Below are 20,743 nucleotides of genomic sequence, written 5' to 3'. Positions count from 1 at the left end.
TTTAGCTTCAAGCAAATCCGCCAAAGTTACTCCGCATTCCTGCGGATCAACGGGAACCAACGGTTCATACTTTCTTTTTTTGTTTTTTCTTTTCTTTTTGCTATTTCTCTGCAGCAAGCACATGCACATAATTAAATCTGTATTGACATGCTACGGAGTACAAGTGGGTTATTATCGAAGATGTAGTCAAACCATCGCTAGTTACCAGCAGGCAAATCAGAAGAGCAAAATCACCAGACAACTCTGGGCCTCAATCTCTACCCAGGTTGCATGGCCCCCCTGAGCGCGCAAAATCCGAAAATCAAAAGGAAAGAAAAACATTTAAAGGGGTAGTCAGATGTAAAGATATTAGTCGAGACGAAAGCACACTTCTTCTGCTTTTTCCACAGTCCGTTACAGGCCCACGGTCGTGTCCGGTGGTCCTTTGGTATCTTAACGACGTCCATGGCTGCGAGTAGAAGAGCCCTGCAGCCCCTCGATTTCCTGCTCGAGCGATTTGATCCTGTTGGCGGTTAGCATCGTGCGGTTATAAGCGAGAACTTGGGCAAACTTACGCAGCATGGGTGGCCTCCAGATCCTTGTTGAGGCGATCCCTCTCTGCAATGAGCTTCTGCTCCCACTGGCGGAACCGCTGCTCCTCGACCTTGACCTGCTCGGTGAAACGCTTGCGCAGGTTCTCCTCTTCTTCCTTGAACTTGGGGTTGTCCAGCTTCCTGGGGCGGGCCTCGCCGAATTTGCGGGTTTCCATCTGCTGTGCGCGGTAGGCCTCGTAGTGCTGCTCTTCGGTAGTGTGGATGAGATCGAGCATGTGGGTGCGGATCAAAATCGAGCGGAGCTTCTTGAAATCGCAGTGATCCTCGTTCTCAACTTCGGCAACACCCCAAGCGTATTGACGACCCTTAACGACCCGGTTGTCGGTAGTCTTGACGTCCTTCTCGGATCCGATAACAGCGAAAGGCATGGCAGCCGTGAGGGTGCGCGCGTGAGCGGCGGCATGCTCATCGTCCTCCTCGACAGGAGGGGTGTAGATCTTGATGCCCTGGGCCTCGATGACAGCACGAATCTGATAGGATCACCTGTGGTTAACTTCCATTCTTCAGCACGGGACAATGGCTGAGTGGCTCACTCTCTGCTTGTAAACGGCCAGGTCCGAGGGGCTGAGGGTATCCGCCTTGGCAACGACGGGGATAAGGTTGACACGGGAGCTCAAGCGCTTCATGACCTCAATGTCGAGGGGCTTCAGGGTGTGTCCGGTGGGGCGGATGAAGTACAGGCAGGCATGCACACGCATATCGATCTTGTCCGTACGGCGAGGCTGCTGCTCTTGCAACATGTACGACTCATGCTGGTCGTCAAGGAACTCAATAATCGGTTGCCAAGAGTCACGGTTGTTAACATAGTCTCCGAATCCGGGGGTATCAATGACGGTCAGGCGGACTAGAGCGGGAGACAACCCACAGCGTTAGCAGCCAGTCCAGCGGTGAGGGTGTTGTGTGTATGAACCTTTGAAGAACTTCTCTTCCAGCTCAGCCTTGGTGATCTCAATTTCGACGGTGCGGTCAATCTGCTTCTGATGACGGCGCTTGTGGTCGGCGTAGTTCTTGATGGTGGTGGAGAACAGAGTGTTGATAAAGGTGGTCTTTCCCAAGCCGGATTCACCAGCGACCTATATGAAGTCATGAGAATTGGGCTTCTTCCCTCGACTGTATCCCGAATGAACCAACCATGATAGTGAAGGCCGCACCCCGCTTGGCGACAATCTTGTGCCTGAATAGATTGGTTAGGATATATCATAAGCTGGCGCGCATCTGGCGACACATACCGCTGATTGGGGAGCTATTGAAAGACGATGTTAGAATGAGATTTCGTGTCTTGTTTGGGAGGTTAAATATGGTCCATTACTTACGTTGGCAATGCCAATGGGGGAGGCAGTCTCGGTGGAGGACATGATGATAAAGGGGTGAGTTGGAACTCAATTAAACAGAGCTAAACAGCGGGAGTAAATAAAGACAAACGACAACCCTGGCCTGGAGGAGAAGGGCCAACGGTACGAGGGAAAAGCAACGAGAGATGGGGAAGAAGACAAGGCGAGGATAAGGGAAGCAATGGCCTGTTGGAGGGTGGGCGTGAAGGGGAAAGAGGGACTGGCGTGGATGGAACTTGGAGGACGTGCCTTCTTCTTCTTGCACTGGCTTGGTTTGGCTGGTTGGCTGGTCGGGTTGGCTGCCCCTGAATCCCCCCCAGGCAAACACCTGCAAACACAACCGGCGTGACCAGCCCACCCGGGGATGCTGGCAGCCTCAGGCATATGTGAAACGATAGTTCTTTGCCTCATCGGGTTTAGTGAAGACGCTATGGCCCCGGATGGCGCTAGCACTATTGGAGACTAACGTCTCGGGACCGGAGCAACTGTTGATCCCGGCTCTTATCGCCCGCTTTTGGCAAGACGATTTTTTTGAAGATCGTCCGGTTGGCAGAGAAAAGCGCTTGCTGATTGACGTGCAAACGGATTCGGTTGGCGACAATGAAGACTGATTTCAAGGTGAGCTCATTCGATTTGGCGTCTTTAGGTTGAATGTGACCTCGCAGCGAAAAGGGGGACTGAAAGTGCTGGAAAATGATCTAACAACATCTCTCGTCTAGTTCTCCAACCTACTGGGTACGGTCTATCGCAAAGGTAATCTGCTCTTTACGCCCGATGGCACCTGCTTGATCTCCCCAGTGGGCAATCAGGTCTCGGTATTCGACCTAGTCCAGTATGTCTACCGATTCTCCCTATGCTGTCAGATACAGACAACGTATACTGATGCGCCCCTCCCCGCAGCAACACCTCCTATACCCTTCCCTTTGCGCACCGCACCAACATTGACCGTGTTGCTCTCGCGCCTCGCGGCAACCTCCTCCTGACCATTGACGAGAATGGCCGCGCCATCTTGACCAACTTCCTCCGCCGAATTGTCATTCATCACTTCTCCTTCAAAGGCCGTGTCTCCGCGCTTCAATTCTCCCCGTCTGGTCGTCACTTCGCTGTCGGAGTGGGGAGACGCCTGCAGTTCTGGAACACCCCGACGACACCAGGCACTGACAACAATGGCGAGCTTGAATTTGCCCCCTTCGTCTTGCACCGTGACCTTGCCGGTCATTTCGACGTGATCCAGCACATCGAGTGGTCCAGCGATTCCCGCTTCTTGCTCACAGCCTCCAGGGACTTGACGGCTCGGGTATGGAGTATGGACCCCGAAGAGGGCTTCGAGCCCACTACACTGGCCGGTCATCGCCAGGGCGTAAAGGCGGCATACTTCTCCGCTGATCAAGAATCAGTAAGTCTACGCGCAGGAGTGATTGAGCTGAAGCTAATCGCAAATAGATCTATACAGTCAGCTCGGACGGAGCCCTGTTCAGATGGGAATATGTGACCAAGAAGGACCCGGAAACAATGGATGATATTGCGGAGGCTCGCTGGAGGATTGTTAAGAAGGACTTCTTCATGCAGAATGATGCCAAGGTCAACTGTGCCGCCTTCCATGCGCCCACCAACTTGCTGGTTGTCGGGTTCTCGAACGGTCTGTTCGGGCTCTATGACCTCCCGGAATTCAACCAGATCCATCAGCTGAGGTATGATCATCGGCTAGATACTGATTTACAGAGCTGACTCGCGTTTAGTGTGTCCCAGAGCAACATCGACTGCGTTACGATAAACAAGTCGGGTGAGTGGCTGGCGTTTGGCTCCTCCCAGCATGGACAGCTGTTGGTATGGGAATGGCAGTCAGAGTCCTACATCTTGAAGCAGCAAGGCCACCTTGACTCCATGAATGCATTGGCCTACTCCCCCGACGGACAAAGAATTGTCACTGCAGCAGATGATGGAAAGATCAAGGTCTGGGACGTCAAGTCTGGTTTCTGTCTCGTCACATTCACGGAACACACAAGTGGAGTTACGGCTTGCGAGTTTTCGAAGAAAGGAAATGTTCTGTTCACAGCCTCCCTGGACGGCTCCGTAAGAGCATGGGATCTCATCCGTTATCGAAACTTCCGCACATTCACCGCTCCATCCCGGTTGTCCTTCTCATCGCTTGCTGTCGACCCCAGTGGTGAGGTGGTTTGCGCCGGCTCTACAGACTCCTTCGACATTCATATCTGGTCCGTACAGACTGGTCAGCTGCTTGACCAGTTGGCTGGTCATGAAGGTCCCATTGTTACCATGGCATTTGCTGCAGACGGCAGCCATTTGGTGACCGGCAGTTGGGATCGCACCGTGCGTGTATGGAGCATTTTCGGACGGACTCAAACCAGTGAGCCGCTTCAGCTCCAGGCGGATGTGCTGAGCGTGGCTTTCCGGCCTGATGGAAAGCAGGTCGCCGCGTCCACCTTGGACGGACAGCTGAGTTTCTGGTCAGTGGAGAATGCTGTGCAAGTCGGTGGAGTGGATGGTCGCCGTGATGTGTCTGGTGGACGCAAGATCACCGACCGCCAAACGGCTGCGAATGCTGCCGGGACCAAGTCCTTCCGTTGCATCAGGTACAGCTCAGACGGTAGTTGTATTCTCGCTGCTGGAAACAGCAAGTACATCTGCCTGTACGACGTGGCGACGGGCTCTATGCTGAAGAAGTATACCGTGTCGGTCAACACCTCCCTCGATGGAACCCAGGAGATCCTCAACAGCCGTGACATGACCGAAGCTGGCCCGCGCGGTCTTATTGATGAAACCGGTGAAGCCTCCGACCACGAGACACGTGTGGACCGCAACCTGCCTGGAGCCAAGCGTGGCGACCCCGGAGTCCGTACGACTCGTCCCGAGGTCCGCGTCACGGCAGTCGACTTCTCGCCTACCGGCCGTGCATTCTGTGCAGCTTCCACCGAAGGACTGCTGATCTACAGCTTGGACTCGGACCTTGTCTTCGATCCCTATGATCTCGACATCTCGATTACGCCGTCCAGCATCCTGGCCACCCTGGAAGGCGCCAAGCGAGCCGCTGTAACGGGCGAAGTGAACGACGATGAAACCTTCCTGAAGGCATTCATCATGGCATTCCGTCTGAACGAACAAAAACTCATTCGGGCAGTCCACGAAGCCATCCCTCCCTCCGAAATCACCCATGTGGTCCGCTCGGTGCCTACAGTCTACCTTCCCCGTCTCCTCCGCTTCGTGGCTCATGCCGCAGAAGAAACGCCCCATCTCGAGTTCAACCTGCTGTGGATCGAAGCGCTTTTCAGCAACCACGGCCGATACTTCAAGGAGAACTCGGGCAGCTTCGCGCCCGAGCTCCGTGCGGTGCAGCGCGCCATCGACGAGATCAACAACAGCTTGAAGCGACTCACTGAGAAGAACATCCACAACCTCAACTACCTCCTTTCAAGGCCGGTCCTTGCCGGAAACAAGAAGCCTGATCTGGCCATGAGGGCGCTGGGTGAGACTCTTGAGAGGAATGCGGACGACGAGAAGATGTCCGATGCTGACTCGAACGAAGAGGGTGAAGGAGAATGGGTGGGTCTTGAATGATTGTTATGTTTGTTTGTGTTTGTCCCCTGTAATCTTAGACCTTCCTGTTCGTTCTGTGTTCACTCTCCCAGCCGTCTTTCTGCTTTGCTTTGCATTTGCGCCTGGCGTTTGATCTGTGGTATACCTGGAGATACAAAAAAGAGGGACAGCAAAAAGTTGGGAGTATTGCTGTGTTTATAGGTCTAGTTGACCGTATACTGAATATATGAGTATAATAGAAGTAACCTTTTGTTCGGTTGCCTACTAGCATTTATGTAGTAGTAAAGCCCACATATCAAATCAATATCACAGTTCTACACTGCTGCCGAGTCTCTCGTGAACATACATGTACATAACAGGAAATGTCACAAACAACATGAACTATATATAGTAAGTAGTTCTCCTCATTCCCCAGACACCAAACAGCCCACTCTCACCCCCAAGCAACCTATTCCCCACACTCATAGGTTCATGGATCACAAAATAGCCACCGCATTAGGCGGACTAGCCACACCACCAGGAACCTATACAAACAAGCAGCCCAATTAGCCCACCAACCACACCACATCACACAACACACCAAAGGGAACTGATAGACAGATAGTATAAACTCACCTTCAATGGCACACTACACAAAAAGAACCCCCACCTCCCCTTCTCCCTACAATACGTCGCCAACTCCTCCAGATCAAAATACTCTCCAATGGGCATCCCCCACCCAGCCAAACACCACTCATGCAGGGTCATCCCCCTTTCATGCTTGATCGGCGCAGGCTCCAAACTCGGCGTATCCGACGCCACAGCCGCGAACTGGTTCTCCCATAGCCAGCGCAACATGGCCTCACCGTTCTCGATGCCCGCAAAGCTGGGCGCTGGGCGGTTGCCGAGCTCTTCCTCCTGGGCCGGGGTGAGGGCGTTGAAAGCGGCTGTGAAGCCCGTGCGGATGAAAAGGATGTCCCCCGGACGAGGCTGGATGTTGTATTCGGTCATGAGCGATTGGAGATGCGAGAGGGGGATGCTGCTGGTTGTGAAGGGCGTTAGGGGGATGGAGTGCGTGCTGGCCCAGTGGGCGTAGTCCAGGAGGATGCCTCGGCCGGTTATGCCGCCTTTTTTGGCCCATGCTGTTTTTTTTCATATTAGTATCATACTAAGTTGATTTTATTCAGGGTAGTTTGTAAATATATCGGTAGTAGAGTAGGGCTAAAGGTGGTGGTGGTGGTAGTAGTGGTAGTATATATAGTACGCACCATCAATACCCAATACACCCGACGACTTCAACTCCTCCAAACAATGACCGTTGAAGTAGCATCCGTGTGTTTGATTACCTACGCATTCATACTCACGATTTAGTAATTTGAAGTAGTCACGCAGTAGGGGAAAGGGTACCATAATGTCGAAACCCATCCCACTGGGTACTCGTCTGGGTATTGAACGTCAACACATCATCATTCACGAACCGCGGGGCCTTGTTAATCAGCTCCTGGACGAACGGTTTCCGACCAAAGCTGGAATGTCGCACACGGTTGAGTGGCAGATCCAGGGAAATGCGCACCCCGTCGCGGATTTCCTCGGTTGCGGCTTGTCGAACGGTTTCCGGGGTTAGTAGATTCAGCATCCCCAGGTCGTTGTTCGCCGGACCGAAGAGACCCCAGGCGTTTCCTGGGGGTCCGTTCGGGTCGAGGGTTAAGTTGTCGAAGGTGGGGAAGGACATTGTATCTTGTTATGGGTTGACTGAACTGAATGTAGAGTTGGAAAGATGGGGAATTAGATGGGAGTTAAAACTATATAGTAACTTAGGGTGCGGATACTTTTCCAGCTTCGTTTCCGCAGAGTCGGGGCATCTCCGATGATCTAGTAAATGTTGGCTTTCCCTGGATTATCGTTGGAATGAGGTCAATGCTTAGCTTAGTTAACACTACTGCTATTTCTTTTCTGCTTTCTGCATACAATGTGGGGATTAATAGTTCCAGTCATGGTACATAGTCCATCATGTCATTTGGGTATCGAGTCACTGGTGGTGTTGCCTATCATCTACATCCTCTGTATATACCCCAGCCAACCTATATCCCAACGCCACGGTTGGACAACCAAATCCATCATCGTATAACACAGCTAACTCTAATTCTCTCCGGCAACCGCCGCTCCGCGACCGCGACCGCGTCCCCGGAATCCAGTTCCCCTGTCTCCTCGCATGTTGTTACCACGACCACGGCCTCGTCCAGAGATGCTCTGCGGTGGTGGCACTTGCGAGTAGTTCTTGGGCCGGAAGTTCGGATTATGGTTGAGCACCCCGGCTTCCGGGTCGTTGTCCACGGCGACATATCCGCCTCGCGTGCGCGCCGGTCCTCCACGCCCACCACGGCCGCCTCCATTCATGCCTCCTCGGCCTCGACCACCGGCTGGCGATGCTCCGTTGGGCTGAGGCCGGAACGGCAACGTGGTTTGAGCACCCACGCCATTGGAGGCACCACGTCCACGTCCGCGACCATTACCCATGCCGGAGACTGCGCCGCGGTAGGAATTACCCAAGGGCGGTGGGGCCGGGGCTTCTCTCAGCTGTCCCTGCCCACCGGGCCCAAGCGGAGCACCATATCCGGCAACAGTCAAGGGCGTTTGCTGAGACTGCTTTTGCGCGCTGTTTGACGCACGCGTGTTGACGGTCAGCTGCCGGTAGGAGACGTTCAGCACCGAAGACGCCAGAACCGTCTGGCCTCGGAACGGAGAGCAGCGGTCGCCGAGCGTGGTACCGCTCATGAACGAGACGTCAAAGACCACATCAAGGAGAAGGGCCCGTGGTGTCCGGGTAAGGCCGACAACGGTGCCTCGAGTGGCGATGGGGACCTTGCCGGAATCTTGAGCATACACGACCCGATCTCCCAACTTGAACGTCTGGTTTCCAAGTCGCTGCTCGACGTCGGACGGCCGCAGCAGGGCGCTGCGGGGCAGGCCACGGACCGCCTTCACTTCCATGGGTGGCATGCTCTGGAGCAGCTGGTCGGCATCTTGTTCGATCAACTTGACGAGGTCAGAATCAAGCTGTTCCGCATCCAGAGGGACACGCTCGAAGTTCTTCGCCTCAATTGACTTCAACCAGTCTCGAATTTCCTTCATCTTCAAGAGGGCGGTCTCTTCGGGATAGAAGTCCGTAGGAGTGTACCGATCATTCTGCGGATTGCGCTGAATGCCCGCGATAAACTCGGGGAATTTGATTATATACTGTTGCAGGAGCTCTACGGCCTTAGGGCTGAATTCCCAGCCAGAGTCTCCACGGCGAGAATAGCCAAGAACCTTTTGCTTCCGGGCCTCGAACTTCAAATTGAGACCCAGATTGACACGCTGCCCTTCGACGTCAACGGAAAACGACGAGGTGATCTTGGCTAGAACCAAGGGATTAAGCCGCAAGCTACGAGCAATGGCGTACGACGGCATGTAAGGACAGAGCTTCTCAGCATCCCGGGCTCGGTCTCTTCCAAACTCCGGTTCCCGAACCTTCACCGCTGCAATCATTCCATTCACCTTGCCATGATCATGACCCGTAATCTGAACGGGCCGTCCATAGTTGTATTCTCCTAGCATGAACGCCCGGGAGTTTTCGGGGAACTCCTCTTCGATGGGTAGGGCCTCCCGTTCAATGAATCGTTGATCGGGGTTGATCACATCGTCAACGACCAGCTGGAGAGCGTAGTCGGTTTCTTGCCCGGGAATATCGGCGAATTCCTTGACCGTAGCGCCCTCATCGGTCTTTATCAAACCCTTGAGCAGCTGAACATGCACCATCGACTCGACCGGGCCGATAATGGTACCAAGTCTCTTGCTGTAAGACGACTCGATCCGCTCGGCCTTTCTCTTCCATTGATCAATCTGAGCAGGGGTATGGGGGATAGAAACAACATGTCCCGTAGGTTCCGGTAGAATATAATCGAATAGTTCATCTGATACACGGATTACGAGCGCTTCTTGCAAGAACGGGTAACCCACATGGACGCGCTGCCCAAGTTTCTGTTTGGCCAACTCGACGCTCGACCTGCTCCCAGGATCGAGCAATGTAATGACCATGCTCTCATTGCGGCTTTCCTGCTGGAAAACAGTGACACCGTGGTGGCCCAGTTGACCAACATGGGGCAGCGTCTGTAGACTAGGGAAGCCAGCCAACGCTGCAGCCCCCATTTGCACGCCATCCATCAATCCAATGTACGGCTCAAGTCCATCCATGGTCGGCAAGTCGAAAATGTTCTCGATGCAGTGACAGTTCGGAATGTCTGGGAACACGCCGGGAAGAGAGGACGGGTAGATGAACTGCACCTCCGGAGAGTAAGTGAACTTGAGACTGGCACCGAATCCATTCCGTGCTTTCTCCTCCGGGGTCAGCAGGTGTTCCCTAGTTGCGAGGGCATCCAACAGGCGACGTTCTTCAATGAAAGGAATCTTGACAACTGCCTCCCATTCCATCTTCTTTCCATTCATATCCAGTTCAAAATCACGTGGGTAAAAATCGATGATTGGGGAATCCGGAGAAGTCATTAGGTCCCGGTATGCCGCAGGAACAGTCTTCTTGCTTCGGTCAGGCAACACACCCATCAGCTGCTCATACGGCCGGAAGGGCTTGCCAAGTCGGAAGTTGGTATCTGCATTGAGGCCTTTCTTTACGTCTGTGAAAAGTCAGTCAGAACATTCGGTCTCCGCATAGGTTCGACACTAACCGGAGATCATCGGTGCGTAGTGATACTTGAAGAACCACGGCCAGGATGCAATGCCTCTGTAGTAGTAGTACAGAACCCACTGGAGACCCTGTACATAGTTCTCCGTCAACTCCCTCATCTCCTCATGGCTATCAAGCCCCCAGCCGAACTTGCCGACGTAGTAATTATTCTTCCATTCCTGGAACTTCGCTTCATACTTCTTCTCCGCCGCTTGTTGGGCTTCCTCAGGTGATAGCTCCTGAACCTTTGCGTTATCGTATCTTCGGATAATTCGCTGAACCGCAACGGAGGCCTCTTCATCCTCATCATCGCTGTCGTCATTATCATTTCCAGGGAGCTGCACGCGGATGAACCGATCACCATGTTCGTCTGCGACGGTCGTCCACGGTAGTCGAAGGTCATCTGCCAGCTGCTCCACAAACTTGCGGTCACGAGCCGGCAATGAAGAAGCAAAGTCAAGAGGCTTCGTTTCTGCTGCCTTTCCAGGCCGGTTCAGAACGTACTTCTTGACCTGCTTGAATAATTCCTTCTGGGCAGGAGTGATCGTAAAGCCCTTGGGCTTCTCCTGGGGTTCAGTGACATCGCCCTTCTTGGCCCGAATCCACTGCGCATCTGAGTACTCGTGCTCAAAGAAGCGGAACTCGACATCGCTCAGAGCATCCAAAAGGATGCCCAGTCGGTCCATTTTGATAACACCTTGTTCGTTAATGTAGCCACCCATCTTGGGCAATGATTCCTTATAGATCTTGAACATGAATGCCAAAGCACCCTCGTTAATATGCAGATTGGGCAAGTTGGGCAAAAAGTCGTTTCCAACAAAAAAAGCCATTAGAATGAAATCATCAATAACCTTTTCCATGTCAAACGGAAAGCTCAAAACACCTTCCTGTTCCAACTCCTGAAACTCCAACTCCAGATATTCTCTAACCATACACAGATGCAAAAGGAAGAAGTTCTGGTGTTCAAGCTCCTTAGATTTCTTCTGAACTTGACGACCGAAGGTGACTTCTTCACGAAGCAGGGAAAAGTGGGGATCGTGACTCAGAAGCCCCAACATGATCAGGTCAGCGTCAAGGCCGTACAGACAGTGACGGACGTTAGGATCGTAGAGAGGCTGTGCTTTCGCATGCCGGATGTACTCCATGATCTTGTGTTCACCTTCACCTGGAACTTCGTGGCCAGAAAGCACAATCTCGACTCCCTGCCAATCCTTGTCTTCGGAGATCTTCTTGTTGATAAAGTATTTTAATTGCTCGGTTAACTTGGCCATAAACTCGGTACCGGGTGTAATGCAGTTGCTGTCAAAAGCTTCCTCCTTAGGCATCTCGATACCCTGAGCAATCGCCTTCTCCTTGGCCGTCTCAGCATCCAAAGCCGTCCGGAAACGTCGAGCACGCTGCTGGTTCATCTTGGCTCGCGGAGCCACACCATCGACTGCCATGAAGAAGAGCTTCTTAGGCTTGATCTTGCCATACAAATGCTCGATATAGTTAAAGATAGCGATAAACATCTTATCCTCGGTCATGCGAAAAGTCGGTGAATCGCTGTCCTTGTGTGTACAGTTATGAATAATGCCATTCATATCCAGGTATAGGTTGTCGAATTCCGGTATACGGTTCTCCGCGATCAACATAGAGATCGCGGGATACCGCTCGCTCAGCCAGCGGAAGAACTTGGGAACACCCATGGCGAAATTTGTAAAAGAAAAAGATATTCGCAGGCGATACAAGCGATACAGGCGTAAGATGTATAGGAAGAAAGGAGCGTCCTTGCGTCGTGGTCGTCGTAGTAGTCGTCAGGTTTCAATGAAGCACCCAAGCTCGGAGGCAAATCATCCAGCGCACGGCAATGCGGTCGTAGACAAGCAGAAACGACTGGGTATCTTCAAAGAACGTATGACAGTAGAATACAACAAGGGAAGGAAGGCAAACAAAAAGAAAATATGGGAGAGAAATGGGGCGACGGGAGCGCCGAGCAGAGGTGAGAGGAGGGGCAAAGTGAAGATAGATGAGACCAAGGAATGATGACTCTTCCAAGTCACTTTTGTGACCTCAGCCATCCGACGCCGAAGCTCAATCAGGTGGTGCCAAGCCCGCCTACCCAACTGGGTTTAGCGGCCCCGGGCGCCCATTAACGCGCCGCCAAAGGGAAAGTCGCGTTTCTCCAGTGCGAACAGAGAGTGAGAGCTTCATCCGCAGCTCAAAGCTCTGCTCTGCTATCCTGCCATTCCCAGATCCCACTTGGTTATCTCAACCCCACCTCTTCTACTCCGCTGCATTACGATCCTGAGCAATCGACCCTATTTGGAAGTATTCTGATACTCAGCCTTTTCAACCGTCTTCCCCACAACCATGGAGCCTTACGATGATGGTGAGAGGTGGCCCCCCGGATTCTGTTGCGCGAGCTTAACTAATCCTTCCTCCCGCTAGGTTTCATTGAGGAGCAAGAAGAGCAGGAGGAGGAGCGCACTGAGGAGAAGATCATTAACGAAGGTACGTTGCCCAATCTGTAGTGGGGTGTCTCCCGACCTAACTAATGGGTGGAACAGAATACAAGACATGGAAGAAGAACGCACCTTTCCTTTATGATATGATCCTGAGTACGGCATTAGAATGGCCCACCCTCACAACACAATGGCTACCTGATAAACAAGAGTATGCGCGCCCATTCCATTCATTTCCTTATGGATTTTAACGTTTCGGCAGTGTTCCCGATAAGCCTTACTCGACCCATCGCTTGCTTATTGGCACTCATACCTCGAGTGATGCGCAAAACTACCTGCAGATTGCTCATGTACAGCTCCCTAATCCGACTGCGCCTAACCCAGATGACTATGATGAAGAGCGTGGGGAGATTGGCGGATACGGTGGCAGCTCAAAGAAGGCGCCTATGGAAATTAAGTTCAACATTGTGCAAAAGATTGATCACAAGGGTGAAGTCAACAAGGCGCGATACCAACCACAGAACCCCAACATCATTGCCACCATGTGCACAGATGGCCGTGTAATGATCTGGGATCGCTCAAAGCACCCGAGCTTGCCTACAGGCACAGTCAACCCTCAGATGGAACTGCTCGGCCATACTCGCGAGGGCTTTGGTCTCAGCTGGAGTCCACACACTACTGGTCACCTTGCTACAGGTAGCGAGGACAAGACAGTCCGTCTTTGGTAAGCTTTGATTTTTTAGACGGTACTTGATTGCTCAGGGGCTAACCGCTGTGCAGGGATCTGACGACATACACGAAGGGCAACAAGGCACTTAAGCCTGTTCGGACGTACACCCACCATTCTTCCATTGTCAACGATGTTCAATATCATCCTCTGCATTCTTCGCTCATTGGAACGGTATCCGATGATATCACACTTCAAATTCTCGATGTGCGTGAGGCCGAAACCACACGTGCGGCTGCCTCAGCGGAGGGTCAGCACCGTGATGCCATCAACGCCGTTGCGTTCAACCCTGCCGCAGAAACGGTCCTGGCCACCGGATCGGCTGATAAGTCGATCGGCCTGTGGGATCTACGTAATCTGAAGACCAAACTGCATGCGCTCGAATGTCATAACGACTCCGTGACTTCGCTCTCTTGGCATCCATTTGAGGAGAGCGTACTGGCCAGTGCCAGCTATGACCGCAAGATCATGTTCTGGGATCTTAGCCGGACTGGTGAGGAGCAGACCCCCGAGGATGCCCAGGATGGTCCTCCCGAGCTGTACGTAACGCTTCCCATATGGTACCATGTTACTCTGCTGACCCTGTTTCTAGTCTGTTCATGCACGGCGGCCACACAAACCGCATTTCGGATTTCAGCTGGAACCTGAATGACCCGTGGGTGCTCTGCTCGGCGGCTGAGGACAACCTGCTGCAGGTGTGGAAGGTGGCAGATGCGATTGTCGGCAAGGATCTGGAGGATGTGCCGACCGAAGAGTTGGAGCCATGAGCTACCAGATTTAGATGTAAATCTGCATCACTGCTGGCACCTAAAGGAAATGGCTCGCTCGTCTCACTTCATGTACTTCTTCATGGGGTTGCTACAAACACAGCGAGAAAGTGGGAAACAAACATATGACAACGAATTTTGCTGCACAGTCGGATTTCAGGAGTTTAGTGGCTGCAATGTAACATATGAAGCCTAGCTTAAGTACTTAGTACTGCATCATTCATCCGTCCCAGACAATGGTTTCCCTTTCTTGGGTAGAATGCCTCAGGCATCATCCCGCGTGATGTCGACATGATGATTGGTGCCCCACTTCGGAGCGTTTTTCTGCCGCTGCCAATCGGAGCCGCATTGACCGAGCTGCATGGATTTCTTTGCAAGATAGCAGGGGAGGTGGGTTCAGATAGACGGGTTTACCAATTTTAATTATCCAATATATATGTATGCAATGGCGAGCAGTCCCACATTTAGTCATTATTAAAACTAAGCATTCCTAGCAACAAGCAGAATCAGTGACAGAATTAGCCTGGAAAATCTTACTACTATGGAGGGGAAATTCTCGACAGGGAATTGGGGGAGAGGAAGCTTAATCAGCCCCGCCAAGATGCCTGTGAGTGGCTGCAAGGCAAAGGCGGTCAACACAGCGATCACGCCGCCGTCCGAAAAAGCGGAGGGGTTCGAAAGGGAAATCAAATCATTGAGTCGCCGCCCCTTCGAAGGTCGGAGTCATTCTTAGCTTTTTCGGTTTTTACACTAATCCTCTTCCTCCTTCCAGAATCCTTTTCCCTCCTTGTGCTTACTGCCATGTCTCTGACGCTGTAACCCTCTGTTCTCCTCTCTCACTTCCTCCAACCGTTCTTCAATCCCCAAGGCGTTGCTTAACCTACTATTGTCTACGCCGCCAATACCCACATCTCCTCCGTCTTTCAGTTCCCCTCTGCTCCCTTCCTACTTTTCTCCTCACACCAAAATAATCATGGGCTCTGGAACGTCTCCCCCTCCTCCGGGCCCGAAGCCTAGGTCTGCCATACCCTCTCATATGCTGAATGGCGGCTCTCCTCTCCACGTCTCTACCAGCCCCTCTACCAGCTCGCGCGACGCTCGGGAGAGGGAAAGTCTCAACTCCTCCATCCTTTCGTCGTTCACTCCCCGCATCCCGGTGGAGTTCAACCTGCCTGCCTCTGCCTCTCACCCTTCCGGGGAGTCCCTGGTAGATGATACCCCCCGGGGGTCTACCTCTGCTAAGTATGTCGCATCTGCGGGATGGTATCAATTCATTCACTAATTGCGCGATTCAGGCCGACATTGAACGATCCTCCCCGCGATCCGAGAGATGAGGCCGGTGCATTGACCCCGCCTGCGACTGTCAGCAGACCAGCAAGCCCTTACACCCTCTTCCCTCCAATTGACTTCGATGGACTGAGTTGGCCTTGTAAGTGTTTGTTGATGCGATTGGGTATCTTCGAGATCTAACACTTCCATTCCTCAGGCCCCGGTACCAGGGAGCGACTGGAGTCGTCGCCCGAAGAGACAGAGGAGCGCATTAAGAAGCTCGCAGGAGCTGTTCGGACGATTTTGGAGTGTGTCGGAGAGGACCCGGAAAGAGAGGGCCTGCGCGAGACCCCAGAGAGATATGCCAAGGCCATGCTCTACTTTACCAAGGGCTATGAGGAGAATGTCCGGGATCTTGTCAATGGTGCGGTCTTCCATGAGGATCATGACGAGCTGGTGATTGTCAAGGATATCGAGGTGTTCTCGCTGTGCGAGCACCACATGGTTCCCTTCACTGGAAAGGTAAGACTGGTTTCTCGGGTATGAGGGGAATTGATGCTAACCGACACCTTTTTGGTAGATGCACATTGGCTACATCCCTGATCGCCGCGTGCTTGGCCTCTCCAAGTTGGCTCGTCTGGCGGAAATGTTCTCTCGTCGTCTCCAGGTGCAAGAGCGCTTGACCAAGCAAGTCGCTCTGGCTATTTCTGAGGTTTTGAAACCCCGTGGTGTTGGTGTTGTCATGGAGTCGTCCCACCTTTGCATGGTGATGCGTGGTGTGCAAAAGACTAGCAGCACCACCACGACCAGCTGCATGCTTGGCTGCATGCGGTCGAGCGCGAAGACCCGGGAGGAGTTCCTGACTCTGCTGCACCGCCGATAATTTTCTCATGCCTACTCAACTTCCTTACGACACTTACTACTTCTTACCCCCCTCGATTTAACAGTGGATGGTATTTTTGTTTCACGGAGTTTTGGCGGTCACCTTTCAACAGGTTCTTGGATTGGCATTCTATTTTACGCCGCGCGGACGGAGTGTTCTTTGCGTTTGGACTGTCTTGGCTTTGAAAATATTACTTGTATAGATATATTCTGTCCTGCGATTGCGATGCACCGATTATCGTCATCTGCTACCCTCGCTCGTTTGTTTCGATCAACAACGGGGAATGAATTAGGGCAGGCGGGCGGCTCTTGCCGTACACCTCGGCTACAAAATTTGGCGCTGTGTCGAGGTTGATTCAACATTTGTTTCAATATCTTCTCAACTGGATATAGGGATATGTGGGATGTCTGGACGACGTTATGCTGTGGAATTCTTATAGCAAACAGCTATGTATATTCGAGATAAGATCAATCTCAACAATTGACTATTCAGCTCAGTCTGCTTAAAGCACTCTATTGTGTATATACTGCAAGCAAATTTGTATTTCCTTCTATACTAAAGCGTTTGATTACAACATTTTAAGTCTTCATGTTAAAGCAACTCTTAGGAGAAACAATAGCACCACAAAGACTCTCATGGGTTCTGGGTTAGAGGTATAGTGACACAGCTGCGGATGAAATATATGCATGCGAATATACTCAATACTACCGCATAATCCTAACATGGAATGCATTATAAGAGCATTAATATCACAGTACCAACGGTACTGTACACACCTTGATTGTAGGGTATACTATTATCTACTCAGCCTTCCAGCCAGTGAATTAAAGTGACTTGGCATTCATTCATTCACTACATAGGGAAACAGTGTTTTCCATCTCCCATGACAACTTTATATCTATTCACTGCTTTGTATACCAACACACATCTAATTACTCTGGGGTTCCTCATCGACTACTACTGCTCCCCAACCTTCTCTTTTTGTGGTGTTGACAACCAAGTATCCCCGGTCAGCACTTTGTTCAGGATAGTTGACATGCGAGTATCGCATCGTTCATATAAGGCCTCTTCTTCAGAGTCACCCCCGTTCTACAAGCGGATCCAACTGATCACTGCAGTGCTCCGCGCCAGCCTCTTCGTGCTTTTCTGATTGGCCTTGCACGGTGACACATTCACAAAATGACTACTCCCACTACCCAAGAGGACGTGGATGCCGCTGAGTGCTTGCTCTTCCTTGCGGGCTCTAGAGAGAGCATTCAGACACCGAACCAGTGCAGCGATGCCCGTCGTACTAGAGCACATAGCACACAGAGCACATTGAGCCTTCCTGGTGCTTATGCGAGCGGCTGTGATCAGCGCTACACTCAAGTACAGCTTACTCTTCCAACACAGCTCCCTCCTCGAAAGCGACAACAGTTCACTCATCCAGCACAATTACCCTATCAAGCGCAGTATCTCCCCCAAGCGCAGTATTCCCCTCAAGCGCAGTATTCCCCACAAGCACAGTATCTCCCTCAAGCACAGTATTATCTCCCGCAAGCACAGCACCCCCCTCAAGTACAGCTTACGCCTCAAGTTCAGATTCCCCCTCAAGTTCAGATTCCCCCTCAAGTTCAGATTCCCCCTCAAGTGCAGAATGCTCCTCAAGTGCAGAATGCTTCTCAGTCTCAGAAGCCCTCTAAAGCGCAGAATTCCCGTCAAGTGCAGAACCCCCCTCGAATGCAGAATACTCCTCAAGTGCAGAATCGCTCCCGGGCAAAAACTTCCCATCGAGCACAGAACCTTTCTCGACCGCAGCATCCTCCACAAGTACAGGTCAACCCTGGGCGTTCAAATCTCGTCTCGAAACACTCTGGGCCACCAAAAATCCCCCCACCCCCACAGAACTCCAACCAGCAACAGGGATCCTCCGCAGTGCCAGCACAGCAACCCCAACAATTGGGAGCAAACATTAACCCCCAGTTAGCGCTGCAGGCATATCTAATCCGCCAGCAGTTAATCGCCGGTATTCAGCCAGAGAACATCATACCTATGTGCCCGCAGGGAAGCAACACAAAAGTGAAAACACCGGCTATTGTACAGATAACCAACGAAGGTATCAAGGTGCCGAAAATTCCCCCTGCACAATTCACTGGCAGCTTTCAGCCAATCCCTCAGGATCAGTTGGCATCCATACCCCTTCAGCCAGCCGGGAGAGTGGAAGCAAGGCCGCAAATTGCTACCCAGACTGGGGTTTCGGGCAATAATCTCATACCAGTGCCTGCTAGTGCGTTGAACCCAGATGGGACTGATGTCAGAAATGTACAACAGCAGCCAAGAGCCATCGACCATCCTGAAACCATGACTCTCCCACAGCAGCCAACAGTTATTTGCCGCCCGGAAGCCAGAACAATGCCACGGCAGCCACGAGATCTTGGTCGTTCAGAAGCCAGGACTGTACCGCAGCAGCCACGAGCTATCGACCATCCGGAAGCCAGTTCTGTACCACAGCAGCCACGGGTAATTGGCCAGCCAGCCTTAAATATGGCTTTGGATGAAAACGCCAGAGTTCAGCCACCCCCTCCACTTCTAATCCCTATTCTCCCCCATGGGGGATATGACCTCCTGCGACATCTCGCATACTACCCTCAACTCGCTCTTGTCCTTACCAATTACCTCGACATCAATGATTTAGTCAACATAGGTGCTCTATCTAGACCCATTCACGACTTCCTCTGCGCATATATCGGACATATTACCTCAACCTATGCAGCAGCACGTCACCATCTCTCTTCCATTACCTTCCCCGTCCTCTGTTATCCTAAATTGTGCGCCCAACCCAGACAGTGGCGTACCTTCCAACCTCAAGACCGCCAGTATAACCTTGATGTCCTCGTACCGTCCATCCCATGGCTCCGAATGCTTTCATATCGCGAGAGCGTTGTGTTAGATATCATAGTCCTCCTCCACCAGGCTGGCTATAACCTCCCGGCGGCAGCCTATCAACCCATCTTGAAAATCTGGGCTTTGATGGATATCCCAGACAACGAGCGCCGGGAGTGGACGATCCGTAACCGATGCGTCTGGCAAGATGGGGATATCTTTCTCGCTACACTCTTCCTTGTCCAACTGGATATGTATTTGCGCCAGAAGCGCGACCAGCAAAGCAATAGTATCCGACGACTCCTGATGGCACAGCCTACCCTTACCTTCCTACATAAATATATCCAGGGAACAGTGTTACAGACTCCTATGGATGTTTTGGCTGAGTATGTGCGCTGGAAATACGCACCTGAAACTGCTACCCAGGGGGAAAGGGATATTTTCGGCGTGCCGATTGAGGACGCGGGCAGTTTGCAGTATGAGTGGTATGGCAAGAAGCGTGGAGTGGGAGTGGGTGAAGAAAACAGGGTCAGGCTACGTCGCCCCGATGAATGCATTCTGCTAGAGCTGAGAAGAAGAGGCCTGAGTCCGCATGATATGTTTGTGGAATTTTTTGTTTGCAATCGTGGTCATGTTTTCTTTCCTGTGGATAGGAATTCAGTGTCTTGGGTTGCGCAGATGAGGGAATATGTGGCGCAAAATGGAGGTAACTGGATGGATGCTGTGAGATTGGATTGACTGATCTTACAGTGTGGTGGAAGCACCAGTTGGAATGTTGATCTGGCAGGCAGGTCGTGGTATGTAGTTCAGGGTGGAACGATTGTTTTTTCTTTTCTTTGATTGTCATTTCTTTGTGTCGGTGATTTTACATGGGAGTTATGGTCATGAAGACGATGTAGTAAAAGCACCCAAGAAACTTTAAAGTTAATTTAAATGATATTATCTAACCTCATACTCTGTAGTGGCACTTAGTGTATTGATGACAGATCTCTGAGATGAGTTGTACATTCTATCTGTCTGGTCAGCATAGTAGCATCATCTATAGGTTCTGCCAGACATGGTGTGAATCTTGAACATCCCAAGACCATCCTTTTATTGATCACGATCTCGAAAGACACGCATCTTTGGTAGCGGGTCATGTCATCCTACATTGAAAGACCTCGAGAACAGATCTTCGGTGGCAGATCATGCCAGATTGAGTCGGTGTCTCACACTGCCTGGCATTGGAGCTATTGTAGATAGTTCCCATTCTGTATATAGCATTCTATGAATAAGCCTGAAAGAATGAATGCAACCGAGTGTCTGGATGCGGTTTGATACTTGTAAACAAACATCGCCTGACCCTATAGGGTTATCCGACCCCCTCTGGAATAGACGCCAAGTCACATGGTATGCAAGGGCTGAAGGGCAAAGGAAAGGGGATGCCAGACCAAACTTTGTAGTCTTCGGAATGGGCATTACACGGTTTAAGGTTCGGATCGACAATTGTGTAGCTTCGGGGAAAGCTTGCTTTACGGCCAGAAACTTCGAATGGTTGTTGAGTCTTCATTCCATATCTGCTGCTGAGCAAGTAAGGTGTAATGTAGGCTAATGTAAGCAGCTAGATGATACGT

General features: G+C 51.7%; 7 protein-coding genes across 7 annotated transcripts; 4 read left to right on the top strand and 3 right to left on the bottom strand.

Moving 5' to 3' along the window:
* Window positions 1-122: 122 nt before the first annotated feature.
* Window positions 123-2,189, bottom strand: aspC (septin CDC12). The gene is made up of 7 exons (XM_025658929.1): window positions 1,907-2,189; window positions 1,823-1,836; window positions 1,725-1,767; window positions 1,504-1,666; window positions 1,127-1,437; window positions 555-1,063; window positions 123-502 (listed from the first exon to the last, which is right to left on the bottom strand). The coding sequence occupies exons 1-7, from the start codon at window positions 1,946-1,948 to the stop codon at window positions 433-435; spliced, it is 1,152 nt and encodes a 383-aa protein (XP_025520613.1). The 5' UTR covers window positions 1,949-2,189; the 3' UTR covers window positions 123-432.
* A 275-nt stretch (window positions 2,190-2,464) lies between these two features.
* Window positions 2,465-5,781, top strand: BO85DRAFT_515316 (snoRNA-binding rRNA-processing protein PWP2). The gene is made up of 5 exons (XM_025664780.1): window positions 2,465-2,542; window positions 2,644-2,756; window positions 2,825-3,320; window positions 3,368-3,615; window positions 3,664-5,781. The coding sequence occupies exons 1-5, from the start codon at window positions 2,525-2,527 to the stop codon at window positions 5,498-5,500; spliced, it is 2,712 nt and encodes a 903-aa protein (XP_025520612.1). The 5' UTR covers window positions 2,465-2,524; the 3' UTR covers window positions 5,501-5,781.
* Window positions 5,782-5,955: 174 nt separating this feature from the next.
* Window positions 5,956-7,190, bottom strand: BO85DRAFT_464723 (uncharacterized protein; the record flags this gene model as incomplete). The annotated part of the gene is made up of 4 exons (XM_025662004.1): window positions 5,956-6,003; window positions 6,095-6,600; window positions 6,727-6,804; window positions 6,866-7,190. 4 exons carry the CDS (start codon window positions 7,188-7,190, stop codon window positions 5,956-5,958), a joined length of 957 nt encoding a protein of 318 aa, XP_025520611.1.
* Window positions 7,191-7,361: 171 nt separating this feature from the next.
* Window positions 7,362-7,916, bottom strand: BO85DRAFT_444035 (chromatin-binding exonuclease XRN1). The gene has a single exon (XM_025658928.1). It carries the CDS (start codon window positions 7,853-7,855, stop codon window positions 7,598-7,600), a length of 258 nt encoding a protein of 85 aa, XP_025520610.1. The 5' UTR covers window positions 7,856-7,916; the 3' UTR covers window positions 7,362-7,597.
* A 4,442-nt stretch (window positions 7,917-12,358) lies between these two features.
* On the top strand, window positions 12,359-14,551 carry BO85DRAFT_464721 (WD repeat RBAP46/RBAP48/MSI1 family protein). The gene is made up of 6 exons (XM_025662003.1): window positions 12,359-12,549; window positions 12,609-12,671; window positions 12,728-12,833; window positions 12,885-13,346; window positions 13,403-13,888; window positions 13,942-14,551. Exons 1-6 carry the CDS (start codon window positions 12,531-12,533, stop codon window positions 14,114-14,116), a joined length of 1,311 nt encoding a protein of 436 aa, XP_025520609.1. The 5' UTR covers window positions 12,359-12,530; the 3' UTR covers window positions 14,117-14,551.
* Window positions 14,552-15,152: 601 nt separating this feature from the next.
* On the top strand, window positions 15,153-16,268 carry BO85DRAFT_361277 (GTP cyclohydrolase I; the record flags this gene model as incomplete). The annotated part of the gene is made up of 4 exons (XM_025655585.1): window positions 15,153-15,358; window positions 15,412-15,545; window positions 15,603-15,907; window positions 15,966-16,268. 4 exons carry the CDS (start codon window positions 15,153-15,155, stop codon window positions 16,266-16,268), a joined length of 948 nt encoding a protein of 315 aa, XP_025520608.1.
* A 1,179-nt stretch (window positions 16,269-17,447) lies between these two features.
* On the top strand, window positions 17,448-20,075 carry BO85DRAFT_386210 (uncharacterized protein; the record flags this gene model as incomplete). Its single annotated transcript, XM_025656624.1, has 1 exon — window positions 17,448-20,075. One exon carries the CDS (start codon window positions 17,448-17,450, stop codon window positions 19,866-19,868), a length of 2,421 nt encoding a protein of 806 aa, XP_025520607.1. The 3' UTR covers window positions 19,869-20,075.
* Window positions 20,076-20,743: the final 668 nt, after the last annotated feature.

Source organism: Aspergillus piperis (assembly GCF_003184755.1).
Source record: "Aspergillus piperis CBS 112811 unplaced genomic scaffold BO85scaffold_1, whole genome shotgun sequence".
In the NCBI taxonomy this organism is placed as follows: domain Eukaryota; kingdom Fungi; phylum Ascomycota; class Eurotiomycetes; order Eurotiales; family Aspergillaceae; genus Aspergillus; species Aspergillus piperis.
Note: the sequence above shows the minus strand (reverse complement) of the source record. Positions and strands in the feature narration are given on the sequence as shown.

What these genes read in the sequence shown, in the direction of transcription:
- aspC (XM_025658929.1), bottom strand. Translation starts at nt 1,948, where the DNA reads ATGTCCTCCACCGAGACTGCCTCCCCCATTGGCATTGCCAAC. An exon ending in GGAAGAGAAGTTCTTCAAAG is followed by an intron (nt 1,438 to 1,503) that starts GTTCATACACAC and finishes CTCCCGCTCTAG; the next exon opens with TCCGCCTGACCGTCATTGAT. An exon ending in TGGCCGTTTACAAGCAGAGA is followed by an intron (nt 1,064 to 1,126) that starts GTGAGCCACTCA and finishes TGATCCTATCAG; the next exon opens with ATTCGTGCTGTCATCGAGGC.
- BO85DRAFT_515316 (XM_025664780.1), top strand. An exon ending in TCGGTATTCGACCTAGTCCA is followed by an intron (nt 2,757 to 2,824) that starts GTATGTCTACCG and finishes CCCTCCCCGCAG; the next exon opens with CAACACCTCCTATACCCTTC. An exon ending in AACCAGATCCATCAGCTGAG is followed by an intron (nt 3,616 to 3,663) that starts GTATGATCATCG and finishes ACTCGCGTTTAG; the next exon opens with TGTGTCCCAGAGCAACATCG.
- BO85DRAFT_444035 (XM_025658928.1), bottom strand. Translation starts at nt 7,855, where the DNA reads ATGAATGGAGGCGGCCGTGGTGGGCGTGGAGGACCGGCGCGCACGCGA.
- BO85DRAFT_464721 (XM_025662003.1), top strand. An exon ending in TGGCTACCTGATAAACAAGA is followed by an intron (nt 12,834 to 12,884) that starts GTATGCGCGCCC and finishes ACGTTTCGGCAG; the next exon opens with TGTTCCCGATAAGCCTTACT. An exon ending in GACAAGACAGTCCGTCTTTG is followed by an intron (nt 13,347 to 13,402) that starts GTAAGCTTTGAT and finishes ACCGCTGTGCAG; the next exon opens with GGATCTGACGACATACACGA.